Raw genomic sequence first — 22183 nt, forward strand, 5'->3', positions numbered from 1 at the left:
ACGCTTAAAACAGTGACTGATAAAGAATCTAGAGAAGTTAGAAGAAAGATATGGTCATAACATGTGAGTCTGGGGCCCCAAGAGTGTCTCTGCAGCCTCTTACTGTATCCTGGCTTTCACTCTGACCCCATCCAAGCTAAGCCCACCAACCCCTCCACGTGCAGGCAGGCAATATGCTCAAGTTTTCCACCAGAGCTGGCCCAGGGTGGGGCTGTGCTGCTAGCATCTCTAGCTGCTTCCCAGGTTTCATCATTCCCTCAAATCCATCTTTCTAGTTAATTCTAACTACAGACCATAATACTCTGGATACATGGTTAACACGCATTTTTTTAAGTTTGGCAGATGGCTGTGGACTGGCCCTTGGCTCTGATTTGAATGCAAGTAACACCAGAAAAAAATATCTTGTAGGCCCAGACTTTCAATCCATAGCTTTTTTCAAGCCTGACTCATGTGCAGACTACAAGCCTTGGCATGTTCTATTGTGATGAAGCAGTTTGCTTGGGCTTCCCAACTGGATGGGAGCATCCGGAGTGGGTGGGGACCTTGACTCTTTCTTTTCTCCTCAGAGAAACAAGCTAGTGCCTTCCTGAGGCATCTATTCATTTAGATGGGGTCTTGTGGAAGGCTGATGATTTGGTACTTTTCCTAAGCAGCTCAGCAGGAAGTGACCTTGCCTAGAGCCATCTGAGCAATGACAGCAGGAACAAGCCAACTGTCTGGCACTGTTTTAAACAGAAGTCTTATTTACTTAGTTAACTCTGACACTGTATAGTTTGGAGTTTATTTACGGAAGAGTAAAGGTTCATTCCTAATAGATGCAGTCTGCTTAAGGATGTTTGACATGAATTTGTGTCACCTTTGTCACATCTGTCACAATTATAGGGCAAACTAATCTCCATTACAGAACAAAATGTCCAGGCATAAGCAGGTTACTAAAAACAAAAACCACGAAAGGAAAGTCTGTGCTAGGCACAAGTCACACTCCCTTCTGCCATTAGCCTCAGCCCCAGGCACGGTGGCTCAATGAATTCCTGAAGAATAATGGTTTCCTCTTTCTTGAACTGAACTACCTCGATAAAGCTGCCATCTGACTCCTTGAGAAGGCTTTGCAATTGCACCGTCACATTAGCCTTGCTATACTTCACATGAGGGGATGAGAAGATGGGGGCCCCCCATCTCCATTTTACAGATGGGGACACCAAGGCACCACAAAGAAGAGAGCTCATAGCTCAGGACTATGAGCTGGGCAGGGTTGGCAGGTGAGGAGAGCAGCTTTCAAGAGCCTGGCGTTTCAGCCCAGAAGGCAGCTCCCCCACCAAGCCACCTGGAGTTATTCAGGCACAAACCTGTGCCACCTGCAAACAGGACACAGACCCCCCTCCCTAAGCAGCCAAGAAGAGAGACCCCGAGAGGAAGAAGTTCCCTTTCTGACTTAACGGGGAAAACTCTGCCCTCTTCGGTAGGGTGTCAGGTCTTTCAGTCCTGAGGACGAGGCAGGCCAGCCTTGACCTTGCCAGATTCCTGAAAGGGGGAATGCAGGTCAGTACAGACCAAGCTCAGGGAACCTTCACAAAGGACCAGAGTGATCCTAGGATCTTTGCATGAACTCAGTGCTCTTCAGACTTCAGTGTGTATATGAACCACCTGGATTTTTTGCTATGTGCATTCTAATTTGGGAGGTCTGGAGTGGAGCCTGGGAGTCTGCACTTCAAGCACCTTTTCAGGGGATGCTGCTGGTTCAGGGACCATCCTGTGAGCAACAAATCGTTACCATCGATTCTCCCAATTCTGTGCTATTGGTACAATCCTCTTCCCCGTGTGACACCTGAGAACATGACCTCAGCCACGTGGCTAGGAAAGGCCCAGTGTGCATAAAGGCCATGTGGCTCCAAAGACTACATTCCTAAGTAAGCACAGCACTTATAAACTGCAAAGTTTTTCACAAACAACAGGAACTTAAACCTTTGATCTACTATTTACCCATTATATGACCTGGGAAAGTTATTAGAATGATCTAGGTTTCCTTCAGAGTTAAGTGAGAACAGCGAAGTGCCTACTTAAACAGAAGCTTCGAGGAAGCTAATGTGCACTTGGGTAAGTGAGGTGGGCTGGCAACTCCCCCATCTCTACCCACCACAGGCAGAATGGAGAACTCCGTTTCCCGAGATTAGGCTGCAATTTACAGGGGTCAGATTTTACTTTGGAAAAGCAATGGGTTATGATTAGAAGCAGCTGGAGACAGAGGGTGAGGAGGAGGGGGGGCAGTGTTGTGTGGGGGACACAGGGATGGGGGGTTATGTTTGAAATGGGAGTTGGGGAGGAGGGCTGGCATGTGGGGGTCTCATGGTGGGTCCTGACCTGTCACCAGGTTCCGGATGAGGAGGGCCTCGTCTTCTTTGTGGTACTCCAGCATGCCCTGGAAGTCCTTCTCTTTCCTCTGGACTGTGACCTGCCTGGTGAGCTCATGGTGTCGTCTGTCACTCTGGGCCAATGCCTGGGCAGCTGAGTGGGAAAGAAACAACAGGAAGCATGAATGGGACCTGCAGCTAAAGGCCCGTAGTGAGCTGTGCCTGTGGACAGAAGCTTGGACCTGGGTCTGGAGAGGGGTGCTCAGGGTTCCCAAGCTCCCACATTCTACATGATCTGTTCCTGTGGCCTCTGCCACAATCTAGCTGCAGGACAAAGGAAAGGGAAACTCCTGAAAGGGTGCTGGGCAGGCTTTGGACCAGGGTAGTGGGCAGCAAGGTGTCCTACCCTCCAGCTGGCAGCTGCTGCTTCTCTGCAATCAAGTCATAAGGGGAAACCATCTTTCTGGGAAGATGTCATGACCCTGGCCAGGCCTGCTGGATTCCTTGTGTGTGACCACAAAATGGTCATCATGACACAGCCACAGTGCAACTACAAGTATCTGAGGACCCTGCAATGCCTTTGGCATAGACAGGGGAGCAGATGTGCCAGAGTACACAGAAAGACACTGATACCCCAATGCAGAGTCAAGCTCAGGAGCCTGTGACATGCAACTACATAAGTAATGCAACTACATAAGGTAATGATTCTGGAGGAATCCTGGTGGTGTGGTTGGGGGTACAAAGGGCTTTGACTCATTCATTGCTTCATTCAGGCCTTCCCTCATTCTGATTCCTTGGGAGAGCAGTGGGCACCCAGATATACCCCTCGAGCCCACAATGGACACCTACTGCATGCAGGGTGTTGTTCTAAGTATAGGATTAGATATGATGGATTCTCCAACCTTGTCCTTGGCCAGTCTAGCTAAAGAGATATATGTTCACTCTAAAACAGACCCTCAACACAGCTTGCCAGGTGCCAGGCCAGAAGTGTGCTAATGTAGCTGGAGCCGGTAAGACCTCACAAAGGAGTAGGGGAAGGGCTGGTCCATCGACCCACCAAACCCCACATCACACAAGTCCCTGGACAAATGGGAGAGAAGCAAAGGCCCACCCAGGGTGGGTGTTGCTCCCTGTGCTGCCAGAGGGGTCTGGGTGTGTACAGGGCCAGGTGGAGAGGCACACTCGACAAGGGCTGGAGTTTCCTCTGAAGGTCCTAGGGAAGGGACAGAGGACAGATAGCACTGTGAGCAGAAGCAGGGCCTGGGAAGTCATCTGGGAGCAGGGAACAAGGATTGGTCATAGGGGAATGAGCAGGGAAGACACAGAGAAGCATTGGAAGAGTGTGATAGGTCTTTATGATTGAGCAAAGGGAGAGGCTAGAAGCCAAGAAACTAGGAGAATGAGAACCTGAGGAACAGAAAATGAGAAATTCAAAGATAAAGGGGGTACGTTGGCAGGTGCGAGAGAGACCGCCAGCTAGGAAGAGATCGCTCCTGCCTGCATATGCCTGGTGTGGGCCCCAGATGTTTCTGCCTCCTGGAGCCCAGGAGTAGAGCAGCTGGTGAATGTAAACAGGTGAATAAATGAACAAAACACCACTGGTGATGAGGTTTGTGTCAGGACATCATATGGTGATGGGCTGGTGGCTCCTGAGCAGAGAGAGGAAGGATGCAGTGAGGTATGCAGGCAGTGGGAAGCCATGGGAGCTCCAAGCAGGGTGCACGCTTAGATTTGCAGCAGGGTCAGAGAGAGGAGAGAACATTCCCAGTGCTTTGGGAACATGACTGAGATCTCTGCCTATCCTCTCTGGGCAGACTCCAGACCGGTAATTTGAACTTGACATTTCATGGCACAGAATCAGGCCCCTGGGGCCGGGATTTTGTGTTACACAACATACTTTCACACCAGAATGTCTTGCCTCCAACTCTGAGCTCTCTGAAGGCGGGGACCATTAGGTCACCTTCTCAGCATCTCATTTCTCCAGTTCCACAGAGCCTTGTTCAGAGTGGGCACAAAAAGAAAGCCACCTGCTCAATTCATGTTTTTGGTCTGGACTCTGAAAACTGAGAATGTGTGAACCTATGGGTCCTCCCTCCCCCACACCGGTGGTACTGGGGACTGAACCTAGGGGTGCTCTACCACCAAGTTACATCCCCAACCTTGTTTATTTTTTGAGGCAGGCTGTTGCTAAGTTATCCAGTCCGGTTGCAAACTTGCAATCCTCCTGCTTCAAACTCCCAAGTCACTGGGATTATAGGTATGTGCCATCATGCCCAACCAGGGTCTGAATTCTTCCATGGCATGGCTGGCATGAGCACAGTCATTAGGAAATTGGTGACACACAGTGTGTCACAGGGCAGGCAGTCCATCCCTCGGCACTGCCAGGCACCTCTGCTTCACCACTTGCACTCACACACACACACTCTACCTTCTAGGTCCTGGACTTTCTTCATGTAAATCTTCAGTTGCTTTTTGAGCTTCCTCTCATTCTTTTCCAGCTTTTCTACCAGTTCTTTAAGGTCCTGAGAGCAGAAGGAATAGGATGAGGAAGGACTTGAGTCTGGCCCTGGATGAGAGGTTTATTCTTGCTGGAAGCAGAGTGGCCTAAGGGAGGGCTGTGGGTACTGTCTGAGGAGCCCTGGCCAGAACGGCTGCCCCATGCTGGCTACAGTTCCCTGCTCTGGAGCCCAGGAAGCGGGCCACGGGTCAGACTCCATTCTCAACAACAACAGGGCAAATTCCTCCTGGTTCTGGCTCGAGGGTGCCTTGTGTAATCCCAGGGCTCCCCAGATCACGCCTGCTCAGGTTGCTAAGCCAGCAGCCTAGGCGTCCTGGGGATGGGTGGATGGTGTCCTGGGGATGGGTGGATGGTGTCCTGGGTAGGAATGGACAGGTAGAGGTCTAGGAATGGGGGTGCTGGGACACTTGGCTGGGAGGTCAGTGAGTTTACCTGGGCCCAGAAGCCAAACAGGGCAGCAGCTATAGGCCCAACCCCTGGTAACTGTTGCCACTGGAAGCAAGTCCCTCGGGGACCAAGAACAGCAAGCTGTTGTACTGCCACTAACCTCATCTGATTCGGCATGGAAGGCAGAAGGCCCTAGCTCTATCACCATTAGAGCCCAGTCTGGAAACCTTACTTCTATTGACCTATGACGCTCTCGCAGGACAGGGACTCTCTTCCGCTTTCCTGGCATCTGCCAGGGCTCCTTCAGTGACTGCCTGCAAGGAGAGCCATCAACTCCCCCTCCTGTCAGGTGGCAAGGGCCATCCCTCACTACACCTGGCCTAGCCTCATCATTTGTCTTGATCCATAGCAGGTGACAGCGGTGATGCTCTGCTAGTTTTGGGACGAGGCCTCAAGAGGCCCCACAGCTGCCACTTGCATTCCCTGGGAAGCCAGTCGCCATGTAAAGCAGTACACGGAGAGGGAGAGACCACAAGGAGAACCGACGCCCCAGACGTGGGAATGAAGCCATCTTAGATCTTCTGGCTCCAGCTGACACCTTGTGGAGAAGAGGCAAGCTGTCCCAATGGACTCTGAATTCCTGATTGACACAACAGTGGCTGCTATTTTAAACCACTGAGTAATACCAAGAAAAAGTTATTTCATTTATCTACCATCAGCAAACTAGGGATTTCCAGAATCTATTCCCACTACAGGGCTAAGGATGTGAACCTTGTCCATCTAGCCATCCCAATCCTTTTTTCTAGAACATGACTCCCAGAGCTATGATCCACGAGGCATGGCTACTCACCAGATTCTCGTTGGTCAACCGGGATATCTCCTGCTGGACGCCAAATTCCACCTGGGCCTCTGGGGATAGCAGCAGTGTCTGGCAGAAGGTCTGCTGCTGTTTGTCCATCTCCTCCTTCAGGGCCTCCACCTGGGCCTTGAGATTCTCCACCTGTTCCTCATGCTCCAGGCTCTGGGCCTGCAGCTGTGCCTCCAGCAACCTGCACCAAGGAAAGAGACAGGTGACCATGTGGTTGGGGCAGCACCCCCAAGTGAGGGGCTACAGACAAATACAACAAGGGAGCAGCCAAGCACGCAGCAGCGGTTGCACATCCCCAACGGGATGTACACAGTGGGGAGACACACGCCACGGAGGCCAGCAGGCAAGCAGGCTGGCCTGTCCTCTCCGGTGACAGAAAACCAAGGCCAAAAGCACCCTGGGCTTATTAGCCCTTTTTCCTGACCCTGTATTTCATTCTGTGAGTAGTTTGGGATGGAGACACTGCCGTATCTAAGTCAGCAGCACAAATTTCTTATAGTAAATACAGCATCTATGTCTTCCCTAAAGTTCACAACAATGCCCTTGCTAAGATAAAACTCTGATAAACTAATTACATTATTTGCTCACTTTCCCTAGACTACCCACAAATTTCAGAAAGGCAAGGGGCTAGTCTTTGGCCTATTCATCTTCACCATGACTATCTCCACTCTACCCAACATGCAGATTTCTATAACGATTTACCCTTCACCCCCAAAAAACAAAACTAAGACTATCTGCAAATGTTCTGGGGGGAGTTAAAGATTAGCCAGTGTCTGACAAGCAGACACACCCAGAGATCTGGAGAGGGTTGGGGAAGGCTCGGAGGCCAAGTCTTAAAAAGTTCAATCAGGAAACCAAGGTTTTACACAGAAGATGGTTCATGACTTGTATTGATCTTTGGCCCTGTTTGTTAACTGATTGGGTTGTGTATTAGCTGACCATTTGTCAGTTTCCTTTTATTGTATAGTCTTTAAATTCCTATAATATGGGACTCTTGTATCTTAAATTATTGTTTAAAGTTAATAAATTCGGGTTATATTGTCCTAAAAAAAAAAAGTTCAATCAGGGCCAGTTACCTGGCACTCCTGGGACAGCACCTGCTCCACCCTAACAGAAATTGAGGGATTCTGGAGGCACAGCAGCAGCCTCGTCCCCAGGAGCTGGGTGCCAACATGGTGAGGATGCACATCTTCTGGGGATTCACTACCTGAACCAGCTTCCTGACTCAGTGCAGCTGATTTTGGGTGAAAGAAATGTAGAGGGTGCTGGATGAAAGGGGCTTTGAAAAGCTCCTAACATGGCCTACACAGGGGAACACTCGCCCCAATCTTTGCCTGGAATGAGCAGAGCTAGGCACCGATTCAGGAAGCAGGCAGAACCCAGGGGACAGATGTGGGAGTCCCTGACTGCCTCAGAGGTTGGGAGCGGGTTGCATGTTTTTGCAGTCCTGCTGGTCTGGGAGGCAGTAAATGCATAAGAGGGAGGGAAAGATCACACTGCTGACAGAGGTAGATGAGTCAGCTCTATAGCAGCACTGGATAGATCACCTGGCTCTCAGTGGCTCCTCAATCAAGTAACACAAATGAGGAAATGACTGAGGAATGCACCACAGGCCTATTGCCAAAAGAAAACAGCAATGTGAGGATTGTGGAGGATAGCCTGGTAATAAAATCAACACCTTAGGTGACATGCAATATTTAGATAGCATCCAACATTGGCCAAAATACACTTAATCACTAATAGGTTGTAGATTTAACAAGAGTAGAAACACCTGGTTCTAGGATGCTGCCCAGGGATGTGCTTCCTTACCTGTGCTATGTGTCCACTATTCATGTCTGCCCTATGCTCCAAGTGGATAGGGTGGACTCAGCCCAGGGTGTAGGGTACAGGATTCCTGCCCAAGCATCAAGCTAGCTTCCTAAGTGTGTGGAGAAGCCAAAGGCTGAGACAGATTCAAGGCCACAGCCAGGGGCCGGGCTGGTTCTACGAGCCAGGACTCCTGATGCACAGGCCTGTGGGCTACTTCAACACATTCATCTGCTTATCTGTCACACCACATTTGACCTGCCAACAGAGAGGCACAAGGAATGACCAGCTTCACACATGGGTCTCTATTCCAATACAACATGCTTCTGAGTGGACAGGAATCTGATCATATTGCATAATAACTAACATAATAACAGAACTAGCAGCTGCTGTTCCTTCTGCTCCACACCAAGCACACACAAAGAGATCCACCTGCAGTCATTTTCCTTATGACCAAGTGTGGCAGGTCATGTTATGATCCACCTGTGAAGAACCTGTCACCAGGCTCACAGGTCATACAGGGCCATGTTTGAACCCAGTGAAAGGCTGCAGAGTCAGGAGACTCGCTGCCATGACAGAGCTCCACCACATTATCAGCGAAAGAAGGGCGAGGGCCACAAGAGGCTAGCAGGAGCTGAGGGCGTGGGGCTCTTCCTCCAGTTCTGCCATCAGGCTGCTGAGGGACCCAGGCATGGCACTCACAGCACCTTTGAGCATCCATTTTCTCTAATGGGAAATGAGTCTAATGACCATTGCCCCATCTCTTGTTGGGAGGTGCAAATGAACAATGTGATGCCACACATCCCTAAAAGCCACACTGGCACCGAGCATGTGACAGACCACCCCATCACGTCATGCCCTTTCTCCAAGTGCTGAACTTTGCTGGCTAAACTATTCACCCACTGCTGAAGGCTGATGAGTATCAGTTCAGCCTGGTACTAACTGAATTTTCTGCAAAACCAGCAAATTTTCTACATAACATTCCAAGCTTCAGTATTGTTCCCCCACAAGGGCCAGGGAGACCAACTCCAAGGCACTTCATCAGCTCCAGGGAGGCCCCAACACCTGGACCAGCCACATGCTGACGGCAGGTCCTGAGGAGCCTTGTGTTAGAAGAGCTGGCTCACAAGTCAGGCTGATGTTTTTGGCTGACACTGTAGTTAGGATGGTCAATAAGTAGTGTGGAACAAGTGTGGGACTGGGAACCCTCCCCCGCCAAGCTGGGGAGTGAACCCAGGACCTCACACATGCTAGGCAAACGCTCTACCAAAGAGCTATATACCAAGCCCTTCTTTTGCTGTTTTGAGACATAGCAAAAGTTGCCCAGGCCATCTTTCAGCTATGATCCTCCTGCTTCAGCCTCCTTAGTAGCTGGGGTTACAGGCCTGCACACCAGGCCTGGCTCTCTGCTTTGCTCTTAACAGCTGTCTGCCTGCTGCCACATACGTACCTCCTAGGTCTCCACCTGTAGAATGTGGGGGTTGGACTATGTGGTTCCTGAGGCTCAGATGGGCACCCAGTGCTATCACAAGCAGCCTCTCCTGACCCCATCCATACAGCCTGGACATAAATGATAGGCAGGCAACCCCAGGGACTACTGGCCAGCAGCAACCCCAACTGTGCCCCCAAGCCCTTGCACACACTGGGCTGAAACACAAGGAGCAAAGACGTGAGCAGGCGGACAAAGCAGACACACGAAGACAGGAGCACATTTGACCTGGCAACTTGTTTTAAGCCTTGGTAGGCCAAGCCGAGTTCTCCATCTTCATTCAAGTATCCCCAATCCTCAGTCTGGCTAGAAATAAAGGACAGAAACAGAGGTGTCCAGTGTAGAGAGAGAGAGGGGGGCAGGTGGAGATCCCGGGAGCCAGAGGTGATGCTAGCCAAGATTTGAAAACAAGAAGGCAAAGCCGGCAAGCTCCTCCTCCCCTTCCTCCTGCATTTTGGGGGCCTGCAGACTGCATCTGAGTACCCCAGGTTCCGTTACTGGCTGGTAAGGGGACTCTTGTGCTCTCCTGTGGGGCCCATTGATAATCACAGGAGGGAACAGGTTGCCAAAGAGCAGAGGGCGGAGCTTGTTCTGACAGCTCTGTGAACAGCAGCGACCCAGCATCATATCCACCTTGAGCACCCATGGCACTTCCTTCTGTCAGAATCAGTTAAAGGGACAGAGACACACAAACAGGGTCAGAAGGAAAGGGCCTTGTGTGTGCTTGGGTAGCTGCAGGTGGTAAGCAGGCCCTCGCTGCCAGGGAGGATATGTATGCAGAGCAGCAGGTGAAGCACCAGGAGACCAGGGGACTGCATAACCCTCCGGCTTTTCAAAGCACTTCTGTCACTCCTTAAGGGTGCGAGGGTGTTAAACAGCCTCAACTCCAGCTCTCCTTGTAGAGGCTTCTGTGAAGAAATAACTAAATCAACTTCACAGGATGAGAACAAAAGGATCTCCCCCCCACCCCCCTTGGCTTTGACCATGGGTACATTCTCCTGTTATCTAGGAGATGCAGACATCTGCCTTCCACCTGCAAGCTACTGCTGCCTCAGGTCATGCAGAGTCCACCCCAGGGCAGCAAAGGTGGTTCCTGGAGGGCAGGCCTGTCAGATGCTCCTCACCCATGTACTCCCCCCAACTACTCAGGGCCCTGGGCACGTGGAGATCCTCAAAGGCCAGTGGGACTGGGTGTCGGTGGATGAACAGGGACCTGCTTCCCCCACCAGGACTCCACCCCATGTGTCCTAGAGAAGCCGCACCCACACTGCCTGATGCAAAGACCAGAACCCTTTCCCGGTGGCAAATCATCCATCCTCAGGTGTGTTTTTGACTCGGGTCAGTCACTGTCCCAACCCTGTAGGTTGTGAGGTACATAACAGCCTCCTCCCCACCCTGGAGTTCAGAAGAGCCTGCAGTGCTCACGTGGGCTACCTCTTGCACAGAGCTAGTTACATCTGCACCAGGCCTTCCCTGACAGTCTGAGGACAGGCAGGGACAACAGTGGTGAGGACACTGCTGGGGACTCTATGGCTTCCACTCCCTGGGCCAACCTCTCACTATCCGCTTCACAGTAAAGAGAACTAGAACCAAAAAAGTTATCTTGGGGACCCCTTCTATATAGGGCTTCTGCCCCCACAAATATGCTGCCACCAATAGCGTGACTAAGGGCTGATCTTTATCGCCTCCCTTAGGTGTTAACACCTGCACTTAGCAAGGGCCCTTGGGAGCAGGGCTTTCATCCAAGGGCCCACTACAGGCATTCTGGGGGGCTCTAAGGGGGACACATCAGGGCTAAGTGAACGAACACAGGGGTCCTCTATGCCAGCCATCTCCTTTTCAGCATGTAGAAAGACACCAACCCCTGGCGGGGGTCTCAGGAGCCTCCTGCCTTCCTCTGAAGTTTTGGCTCTAATGCTGGCTGGCCCTCAGTGTAGGAAGGGGTACTGGGTCTCAGTCCTTCCACTTCCGCAACTCCCATGATGGCAGCTGCTGTCTGGGGTGGCACATGTGCGCTGCTGAGATATACCTCAAGGAAGTTAGCATTAATCCCATCACCAGCTTCATAGGGACACAGAGTTCTGAATTCTGCGACGTGCCATACCCCATGGATGAAGACAAGGAGAGAACCCTGCAGCCCAGACACTGCACAGGGTCCAGAAAACCAGGCACACAGAAAAATTATAAATCAGCAAACCAAACGGAGAGAGCCCTTTGCTACTATGTGAAAGAGAACCAAATCCCCCAAATCTCCCTAGTCCTCACACCCACAGGGGCCATAGCCAGGGAAGGAGCGCCACCTGTTGGTGTGATAGGGAAGAACACAAACAGCCCAGAAACTCATTGTTTTTTAAAATATGCTTTTTTTTCCCCCTTTTTCTTTGGGGTTGCTGTGACGGCTCCTCTGACCTTAAGGGTCCGCAGAAAGAGAGAGAGCAAGAGCACGTGCTGACCCCTTTTATTGAGAAGCTATTCAAATGAGGCAAGGGGTCAGGTTTCAGGGGGCTGAGTCTATCTTCATGATGTCCACTGTCAGCAGGTTGACTGACACCTGGGTAGGACACACCCAAGGGCGCAGTAAGAGGAGGGGACACACACAAGGCACTTCCATGGAAGATTCTATCCTAAACAGGGCAAGGGGTTATATTACAAAGGAACAGGTGAGCATAGCTTCACCCATGGGGCCGTAGCAAGACACACCCATTTCTGTGACTGAGCGCCTCAGCACCCAGCTGGGGAGTGTAACTCAGGCACCTGTAAGGTTGGCCTCCCACATATTCCCCCTTTCTTAATATAAAAAAAAGAATGTAACTGGGAAATTTTCTTTCAGTCACTTGGTTCATCTGAAAATATGCGTTCTTGATGTCAATATCCCTCTCACACACCATATACCGAGAAATAAGCAACGAGTGATTTCCAACTGCAGGAGGCAGTAAGGGATAGTGTTTAGGAAACTGGCTGGAGAGCCTGCTGGGCTGGGGCTCCTTGCCTGTACTCTCTGGGCCTGTTTCTTCATGCTTCAGGTGACAGTGGTTCACTGAATGATGTCAAAGGCTTTTTCTAGATCTTTAACTATCATGCACCAGAAAAGGTATAGGAAAATATTTTCCCTCTGTGGCTACCTCCAGAAAATAAACCCACCTCTGACATAGCAAAGGTCCTGCCTCCCGTAGAAGAAAACAGACGTGGTTCCGGCTAGCTCGGAAATGATTTCAGTTTCTACAAAGACCCCTGTGTACTCGGTGGATACTTTTATTTCTTCAGTCCACACCATGCTTTCTCTAAGCAGCCCAAGATATTTGCTGAAATCTCTGAGAAGTGGGAGGCAGCAGCCCCACCCCCCAGAACAGAGAAACACCCAGGGCTGCAGGCCCGGCCACCCATGTGGGCTGTCTACAATAGCTACAGATGTGTACTGAGTCACAGGGAACCGCAGGTGTGCTGCTGACTCAGGACCAATGAGACTGTGAGGAAGGGGATGATGGCCTTCGAAGGAAGCCCAGGCTTCCTGGCCAGGAACAGTTAAAGGGAGGCTGAATGAGGGAGGGCCTAGCAGAACCATGCTCTTTCCACCTCATCTGCCACTCTAAGCAAGACATCTTGCACCAGCTGAGCTCAAGGCCAACGAGCCCTATGACTTCAGGCGAATCTTCAGGAGACTACACACACCCCTGTCCTGGTCTCCACTGTCCTGGACAGACCAGACCCCATGGTGGAGTGTATGAGAACCACCACCCCAGGTGTATGTGGCAGTAACAAAGGCCATGCTAAATGTCTCCTTTTCTGGGACCCGAGAGTGGAGGGGGTCTGCAAGGCAGGTTCCTGGGACCCAAGGAAAAGTCTACTAATAAATTCTGCAGCCTTGGCAGGGCTTGCCTAGAAGGGGTCAGGAGTCAATGAGCACTCTTCTTGGAGCCAGAACTGAGATCATGTTCCCAGCTAGCTCTGTGACCTTGAGTGGCCGCCTAAAGGTGGATCTGGTCCGAGTAGCACCAGCAACCCCTCCCCTACCCCACTTCCTTGTCACTCTCCCAGAGACTGCCTGGAGAAGACACTTCCCACACCTTTGCTGGGTTTTCACAACCTCTTTCCCTATAGCTTTCCCTTATATAAAATGGTAATAATAAGCTGGTTTCTTAATTTTCAAGATGAAACAAAAGCTGACTATATTCATGGAGTTCCTCTTGCCAGAGCAGACCCCAGTACTGCTTCTCTGACTGGACCTAAAATCCAGATGAAAGATGTAGATGTAAAGGCCAAACAGAACTCTACAAAATTTGAAAGTCAACAAGTTAAGAGGTTCTGAATGTGGAGAGCATGGATTCTCGGAGGAACCATGACTAGGGTAGAGGGATGTCTGTACTCTCTCCAGAAATCAAAGCATAACTCAGTGTAGGAATGTAAAAATTTTCTAGGGACAGGATATCAAAATTCTAAAGGGTCCTGACCTATCCCCCCTGCTACCTGCACGCAAATACAATTTATATGCACACTCTAAATCCTCCATTCGAGGACAGCTGTAGGAAAGGCAAACCAAATCTCTATCGTCAAAGCACCCTGTTCCTGGGCAGCCCGTTGTAATGGGATGCCCTTCCCAGGGGGCACCCTCCTCCCTGGTACCCTGTGCTGGGGGCCTTTCCAGCTCAGTGCTGGGGTTTGGTGCAATCATAAGGCTTTTGCGAAGCTGAAGAGGAAGCCAAATTGGAAGAGAGGAACCCAGCACAGCCACTTCCATGACACCTGCTGTGACAGGCACTTGGGGACGTGGTCTCGGGCTCCCCCCCTTCCCCCGCCCCCAAGGCAGCCCCTTTTTTCTGTTTAACTCAGGTTCATGGGCTACGAGTTGCCTGATGACTGCTGGACTTGCTGGGAAGGGAGTTATTTTAAGATATAAGCTATTTTTATTTTATCACCATCATTATTGCTATAAAGAAGATAAGTCTGGGGTATTAATCCTCTGGAACACAGGCTGGGGACTGGATCCTTGACAAATGCGGGGATGGATAAAAAGGGGGCTGATAACAGTGTCGGTTCCAAAGAGCAAAGAGACGCCAAGCACGTGGCTGCTGTCCTTGTCCTTCAGTATCACCTGGGCTCTGGCTTCTCATTCATCCTATTTCTTATCTTCCAGCAAGATGATTTAAAAATGACGGCATCTTGACTCCAGTTTTAGCACTGAGAGCATCTCCTCCACTCTCCTGTCTCTCCTTTACAGAAAAGGATGACCTCTCTCGAAATTCATTTCCTTTTCTCCTGGGGCCTGGTATAGCACCTTCACCTTCTGATCACCTGGGCAGCCCTAGCCTAGGAGCTGGACCTTCTGGTTTCTACCTGAATTCAATTACAGAGTACCTGTGTGCCTGACCGCTTAACCCTCTGAGCCTCAGTTTCCTTATCTGCAGAAAGAGGGGCTGCATTTAAAGATCTGGAAATCAGGGGCTGGAGTTATAGCTCAGTTGGTAGAGCATTTGTCTACCAAATTTGGCACGTGATATGCACTGGGTTCAATCCTCAGCACCACATTAGAAAAAAATAATAAAGGTATTTAAAAAAAAACACTTAAAATCTGGAAGTTAAAGCACTAAGTCTTCAGTGATTGTTACAATCTTGCAAGGAACTTCAAGACATGCCCACAGTGATTCTTAAGAAACATGTAGTGATCCATAGCTCAACAGGTAACTAGATGAGGTGAGAGAAAGAAATCCAGGAAAAACCTGGCTCTGATTTTACAGGTGCCCAAGGGGGTGGCAAAAAAGCACAAGTAACAATGGTTACAATGCTTATTCCAGGGCCACTCAAGTTCTAAGAGCTTTGCAGACTAACCCACCAGTTCTTCTCACACCCAGTGGATGTACTCTGCTATGAGGCAATTCACAGATGAGGCACCAAGAGGTCACACAGCAGTCACCAGACAGCAAGTGAAAAGGGGACTCCAGAGCCCACATTCTGGAGCCCTTGGCCACTCCTGGGGGCCCTCTGTCTGGTGTACTGCCAGCCCCAGCTCCGCTCCCACAAACACGCACCCCTTTTGCCATAAGCCTCGGTTAGCTCATCCTTCAGGAGGGACCAGAGGTCATTCATCAGCTAAACTTGGGGGAAACCTCATTTGGGGTAAACAAGGTAGAGGGAGAACATTCTGAATCCACTTTAGTAGTGCCTCAAATAATTCCTCCTATCCCCCGCCCAATGCTGAGCACATGGCCAGTGCCTGAAGACCAGGGCTGTGACTGATTGGGTTGGACAGGACCCCCCTGTCCCAAGTCTAGCTTACAAAGAGGGAGGCCTTACCTGTTTGTCTGGCAGACCCCATGATAGGCCTCAATGGCATCTTCCTGGTCCACATGCTTTTCACTGTTAGGCCAACTTGCTCTGGCATTAATGTTTGGCTCCTGGAAGGCCCCACATAAACAAAACACCTTGGATTACAAAACTGCATGGAATGGCTTCATAGACAGAGGTTTAAAAACATGCCTCTAGGAAAAGAGAAAGACCTGGAAGATCTCAGATGGTAAGAAGGTGACTTCAAAAGGTCACCTTGCATCTTGGAAGGGTTACAGAATGGCGAGGCCCACCCATGAGACACTGAGTGCTAGCAGTGGGGAAGATGACACGAACAGTGACACTGGAAGGAAAAAACACTCCTTGTCCAGAGGACAGGATTAAAGTGTGGCTTGGCGTTGAATCCGCCACACTCAGTACAGTCTCCTCACAGGCCACTCCAGCCCCCAGGCCCAGAAGTCACCCAGCATAGGCCACAGATCTCAGAGTCATTCAGATGGCCTCTGTCCCCTTCCTTCCACTCTACATTCTGTCCCAGAAGGTGCAACATCAAGAATACTAAGTGGGACATGGTCACCCTGGGAGGACACAGAACAGTTCTCTCCACTTCAGAAGTGAAGTAAACAGCAAGAGGCATGAGATGAAAATCACAGCCACCTCCAAATACCTAATTCTATCTCATTCCTTGTGAACATCTCATTAACTTCAGGATATTCTAGAAACATCTACATCTGGCTTGGGAAAGCTCATGCTTAAAGGGCAGTGAGTCCCTTGTGATGCCTTGAGAGGAGACCAGAGTCAGACTCTGCTCTTTCAGACTCAAGACCCTGATGGGTAAAGACACATAAGAAACCCATGTCTATGACCTAGTGTCACCCACACCAAGCCCAACCACGGCCGCCATCTTGTTACCATGCTCTTGCCAGCAAGTCGGCGCTGGTCAGCGTTCACGATCTGGGTCCTGAGGATGAGCACCTCCTCTTTTCGGACCTCCAGCTCTTCGTTGGCCAGCTTGAGCTGGTTCAGCAGGAGGCTGTAGCTGTCAGGGGAGCTGTGGGAGGAGTTGTTCTGTGTGGCCTGGTCAGCTACTGCTTTCCTCAGCTCATTCAGGTCATTCTTCAGCTTTTTGTTCTCCGACTCCAGCTCCTGCCTCTGGAAGACAGCCCAAGTGACACTCCCCATTACTGTCTGGATCCAGGGCACTCTCCCCTGTGGGCCTCCTCCTTTCCTGCCTTAACCACTTGCCCTGTGTACTGGGGAAGTGAAGAGCCATTTCCCCATTTTAATAGCAAAATGCACGATGAAAGTTCTGACTGGCATCAGCAAGCAATGCTGGGACCTGGATTTGAACTCACAACCCCAAGTTCTCTGTGTAAGGTATGTCGCAGTCTCTCTCTAGCATTCCCCAAGGTTGTTCAATACGCTAGTGTTTCCAAGCACATTTGGCTATGACACCCTTCTTTGTTGAAACATTGGGCTAACTTTGTTTTTTCCAGTACTGGGGACCAAACCCAGGGCTCATAAATGCTAAGCAAATGTTCTACACCTGAGATACACTCCCAGTCCCCCAGTTGATCATGACTTTCTGAAGCCTTAGTATGCCCGTATGCTTTTTGACTTTCCAAGAAGGGATACAGAATGCAGGGTTGCCTTAACTTATTTGTCCTGAGCACTCCCCTGGTTTTTCAAGGAATATCATGTGGAGTAATATACTGGAGAACATACCAGAAAATGTATTGCCATTTTGATCACATGGAAAACCAGTAACTCAATGCCAGTGCAGGGAAAACTCCTAGTATACAGTTAAGATCACTGTTGAGACAACTTGGAAATGTGTTTTACATCTTCTAGGTAGTATATTTAACTTTGTGTTTGAGATGAGGTCTAAATTTAAAGTCCTATGATCACAAATTGCTGGTACAGCTCTGGCAGAGACAGGATTCAAAATTTCTGAGAAAACTAACAAATGTGAAAAGTGGACGCTGCTGGTGTGTTTGTTACAGAGCCATAGGATGACAGAACCAGGACACCACCTCTATTTTCCACACGAGGAAGGAGAGTCCAGGGAAGAGAAGGATCACAGTGAGTTTAGACACTGAGCTGGATGAGGGGCTGGGACTCTCGTGCCCTCGTCCAGGGTCTTTCGCACCACTCCAACCTACACGTGAAGATTTCAGGGGAGATGAGCCACACATGGTGCGATTCTGCAGACACAAGTGGGACCCTGGGGGTAAAGTGACCAATGCTTAATATTACTGATGAGTTTATCAGCCCCATGAGAATCTATTAAGTCCAGAGGTCAAACCCACTTAATGCCCGAGTGGCATTCTCAGAGGTGGCCGAGGGCGATACTCAGGACATCCTGCATTGCTTGGCAAAGGAACACCAGGCTTGGAGCAGGAGCCCTGGGTTCTTACCCTGGCTCAAGGCTACTCCGACCATCCCTGGGCCTTTGCCTCCTCAGGTGTGCCTTAAAGGAGTGACAGCAGATGGTGTCTGAAGTGTTCTCTAGCTCTGATCAGCCAGACGGTCTCAGTGACATTGGCTGAAGGCTAGGTGTCTATGTGCAGCCATCCCATGTCCCTGCTCAGAAGCGAGATCTTGCTCTAGGACAAAGAGGACCACATGGGGGAAAGTGTGTCTGCTTTCCCGCAAAGATTTCTACCCAGGGGACACCTGTGAAGTGTCTCTTCACTCCTTCTCCAGCCATCCCTGGATGCTCTCCACCTTCACTATTCCCCAGGTCCCTCCCAGCACCTCTGCCCCCTTTGCCGACTGCCATCCTCACACCATTCCTTCTGGTAAAACAGTGTCAAAAAACTACGTGTTTATTGTGGTTGGAAACACATAACCCAAGATTTGCCATCGACTGTTGTTAGGTGCGTGTTTCTGAAACTTCAGCATGTTCACATCACTCTGCAAACTTTACCACCTCCATCTCCACATTTTTTCCCCTTCCCAACTGAAAACGTCCCTATTAAAAACCAACTCCCAGGATGGGTGCAGTAGTACATGCCTATAATCCCAGGTACTCAGGAGGCTGAGTCACAACTCCAAGTTCAAGGCCTATCTGGACAACATAGTTGAGATTCCATCTCAACAACAACAAAAAAAATTTTCCAGCAACCACCCTCGCCCCCTGCCCCTACTCCTCCCCAGTCCCTGGCAGCCATCACTCTACTTTCTGGCTGATTCTGACCCCTCTAGGTACCTCATTTGAGTATCATCACACTGTGTGTGTGTGTGAAGGACATACTTTTGATGCACTTAGATGCCATGCTGTCCCAGCTTGAGGTCAGTGGAGTTCTGGTCCTTTATCCTTTTCCCCCCCACCAATTATTCCCTGCCTTTACATTAGGCACCATGCTTGGTGCTGTGGACACAGAACCCCACTTAGAGTCTAATGATTACACTAAAGGACAAATCATTACATTGTTTGGAACATGCTGTGACACAAGTGAACCAGGGGACAGAGAAGACACCACCTACTGAGTCTTAGGGGTAAAAACAGGTTCCTGGAGGACAGGTGATGCCTAGCCTGTCAAGTAAAGGACCAGGAGCAGTTAGCAGCGTGGGAAGACTTCCAGGTCCAGGTATAAAGGCTCATCAAAAGGGGAAGCAGGGCTTGCCCAGGAAATGCTGTTCTGAGGAGAGGGCCGGGAGGGGGAGGGGGCCAGGAGGGGCTGTGAAAAGCCAGGGAAGGAGCTGGATTCAGGAAGGGCAGCACCTCAGAGAGGCCTCTTCCGTTGCTATGGGGAGACTAGACATCTGGGCAGAGGCAAGAGCAAGGTGGCAAGGGTGGCAGCATCAAGGACAGAGTGAGTGCATGTCCCCGAGTTAGGAGGTAGAAGTCTCAGGACTCAGGTGACTATCTGGATGTTGGAGGTGAGAGAGAAAAGAAGCTGGATGTTTCGGCCACGTTGATGCCCTAAAGGGGTTTTGGAGTTCAGACAGTCCACAGTGATCCCCATGGTGCAACAGCAGTCAGAATGATGGTTCAAGGATTCTAGATAAAAGGGTGAGCTAGAGAGAGACCAGTGTGTTGATAATGATGGACATTTGGGAGGGTACATGGGATGGGGGTTGAAACCATCCAGGAAAACAATGCAGAGGACACCTGAGAGCAGGCCAGGGGTAGGGTGCTGCACACCCCACATTCCATGTTCCCCTTTCAGGGCTCCTCTGGCCTGCCCCTGGTCTCTCAAGTGGCTGGATTAGACACTGAACTAGGCAGATGAACCTTACTGTAGAGAATTTAGGCACCTATTTTTTTAAATTTTGTTTTGTTTTACTACATTCCTGGAGAACACCCCATAAAGGTGTCCACTGTGAAGTGAGCCTCAGTTCCCATGGGAAGAGTGCTAGCACTGAAGGCTGCATGATTTCAGTTAAGGGACAAATGTGTTTCTACATAGGATCAATGCCACCCCCACAACCCTGCTACTCCACAATGTTTTAAACCAGTAAAACTAATCCTTGTCCTATAAAATAAGCTGAAGTTCTACAACCAGCTCCATGTCAGAGTAGTTGCTTTCTTAACATTCTGAAGAATTCTAGTGGAATAATCACGAATGATCCTGTTTCCTCAAAAAAAAAAACAAAACAAAAAACAAAAAAAACAAAAAAAACCAAACCTAGTTTCATGATGGTACAATAGTAAAACATGGGAACAATGAACATGCTCAAATTTAGAGAATCAAAGAAAATTGTTATAAAATTTCAACCAACCATGAAAATTGTGTGTACAGAGATCATGAAAAAAATCCTTGTCATATTAAGTGAAAAAAATATCAAGTTACATATATCAGCTATATAAGATATATAGAATAAGCATTGGAAAGAAATATTCAAATAATTTTAGAGGCAGCTTTTAAGAGGCAGGGATAGTGTTTTTTGAAAAAGTTCTTTTATATTTCCCTGTATTTTTTTCTATGATAAGCAGACTTACTTTAATAAATTTACAAATAAAATGGAAAGTTTCTGTAGAAAAAGCACATTAAGAAAGAAAAAAACCCTACCCCTGTCAGGACTTTAATTGGACCTTTCTTGATTTATGCTCATCAATGGACGAGGCAAACTGAGTGGTAGGTTGAGATGGAAAGGATTTAAGTGCCAACCTGGGCTCTTAGACACCTTATTTTTCTTCTGCAAGCTGAGTCAGCGCTCACCATCTCCTGATCTCAATCCAGCTCTGGCCGATAGCAGGAAAACCCAGAACTGCAGGTCTTCTTGAGCAGGTAAACCTTCTGCCCAGCACACTCCTAGGTCAGAGGCAGTCACAGGTCTTTTTGGCACCTGTCCTATCCCTCAGCTGATACCCAGCTCCAGGGGATAGTGAGCTTCGGCCCCACCTACTTTGACAACATCCATGGCTCACTCTCCTCTGCCTTGTTCACCCTAGACTGGTGACTACTGAAGGGCATCTCATCTTCCAGCCCAGCCACACCCCCTCAGGCCTCCTTAGACAATGTTCTGCCCCATGTGACCATCCCCAAGGACCTTTGACCAGACCTTATCCCCAGTAGGTGGCATACCCAAACCTTGTGCATGGTACCTGAACAATGTGCCTCTGTCCAGAGCTGGGGTTACGTTATGTGTTATAGAAGGGTCTGGGGAAAGGGTCTAACATTCTGGTAGTGAGTACCTAGGTTTCAACAAAAATTACTTCTCTTTGAAGGGTCTTCCAAGTGTATCCTCATCTCATACATATGCTTGTGGGCAGGTTTCTAAGACCCAACTTGATAACAGTCCCCCAAACCAAGTAAGGATGAACTAAATATAGTAAATACAGAGTAAAATTATTATTCCTTAAAAATTCTGACATGCTACAAGATGGGTGAACCTTGACATTATTAAACTAAGTGAAATAAACTGGTCATAAAAAGATGAATATTGTACAATTCCACTTACATGACATACCTAGAATAGTCCAATTCATAGAGATAGAAAGTAGAATGGTGGTAGTCAGGGGATGAGGAGAGGGGAAAGGGGAGTTACTTAATGGAGGTGGAATTTTGTTTTTTCAAGATGAAAAGAGTCATAGGGATGGATAGTGGTGAGATGCTTGCATAATATGTGAATATATGTAATATCACTGAACCAGATGCTCAAAAATAGTTGAGATGGTAAATTTTACATTATGTGCATTTTACTATGGTAAATTTGGAAGGAAAAAAGCCATAGAAATGATTTAATGATGTTTTCTTGGGCAACGTGGCTGCCAGCAGTTATCTGAATGGCAGACTGGATAAACTGCCCCATTACCAAGTCTTTGGGGATAGGCCAAGAGCGTGGGGCTCTTCTCATACCTCTTTCATACCATGGGCCCACTTGTCCTTGCTCGAGGCCTCCACCACTGCACCTTGCTGTCTCCTACCAGACAAGCCTCTGACATACACAGGATCATCCCTCTGCCTTACATCTGCTGGTGCAAGTCTGCACTTTCCAAGCAATTTCATTCCAGTGGCCACACTTCAACTGAAACTGTA

General features: G+C 49.3%; 1 protein-coding gene across 1 annotated transcript in view; it reads right to left on the reverse strand.

The window, feature by feature from the left end:
• Window positions 1-22183, reverse strand: part of MYO5B (myosin VB) — a 312767-nt gene that overhangs the window by 16777 nt on the left and 273807 nt on the right. The window contains exons 28-33 of the mRNA XM_081262970.1: window positions 16608-16847; window positions 15705-15805; window positions 9645-9722; window positions 6104-6302; window positions 4777-4870; window positions 2359-2502 (exon numbers count right to left, since the gene is read on the reverse strand). Of these exons, the coding sequence (XP_081119096.1) occupies window positions 2359-2502; window positions 4777-4870; window positions 6104-6302; window positions 9645-9722; window positions 15705-15805; window positions 16608-16847 (856 nt within the window). The remainder of the gene's footprint in view (window positions 1-2358; window positions 2503-4776; window positions 4871-6103; window positions 6303-9644; window positions 9723-15704; window positions 15806-16607; window positions 16848-22183) is intronic.

Source organism: Spermophilus citellus, assembly GCF_964194105.1.
Source record: "Spermophilus citellus genome assembly, chromosome: 12".
NCBI classification, from domain to species: Eukaryota; Metazoa; Chordata; class Mammalia; order Rodentia; family Sciuridae; genus Spermophilus; species Spermophilus citellus.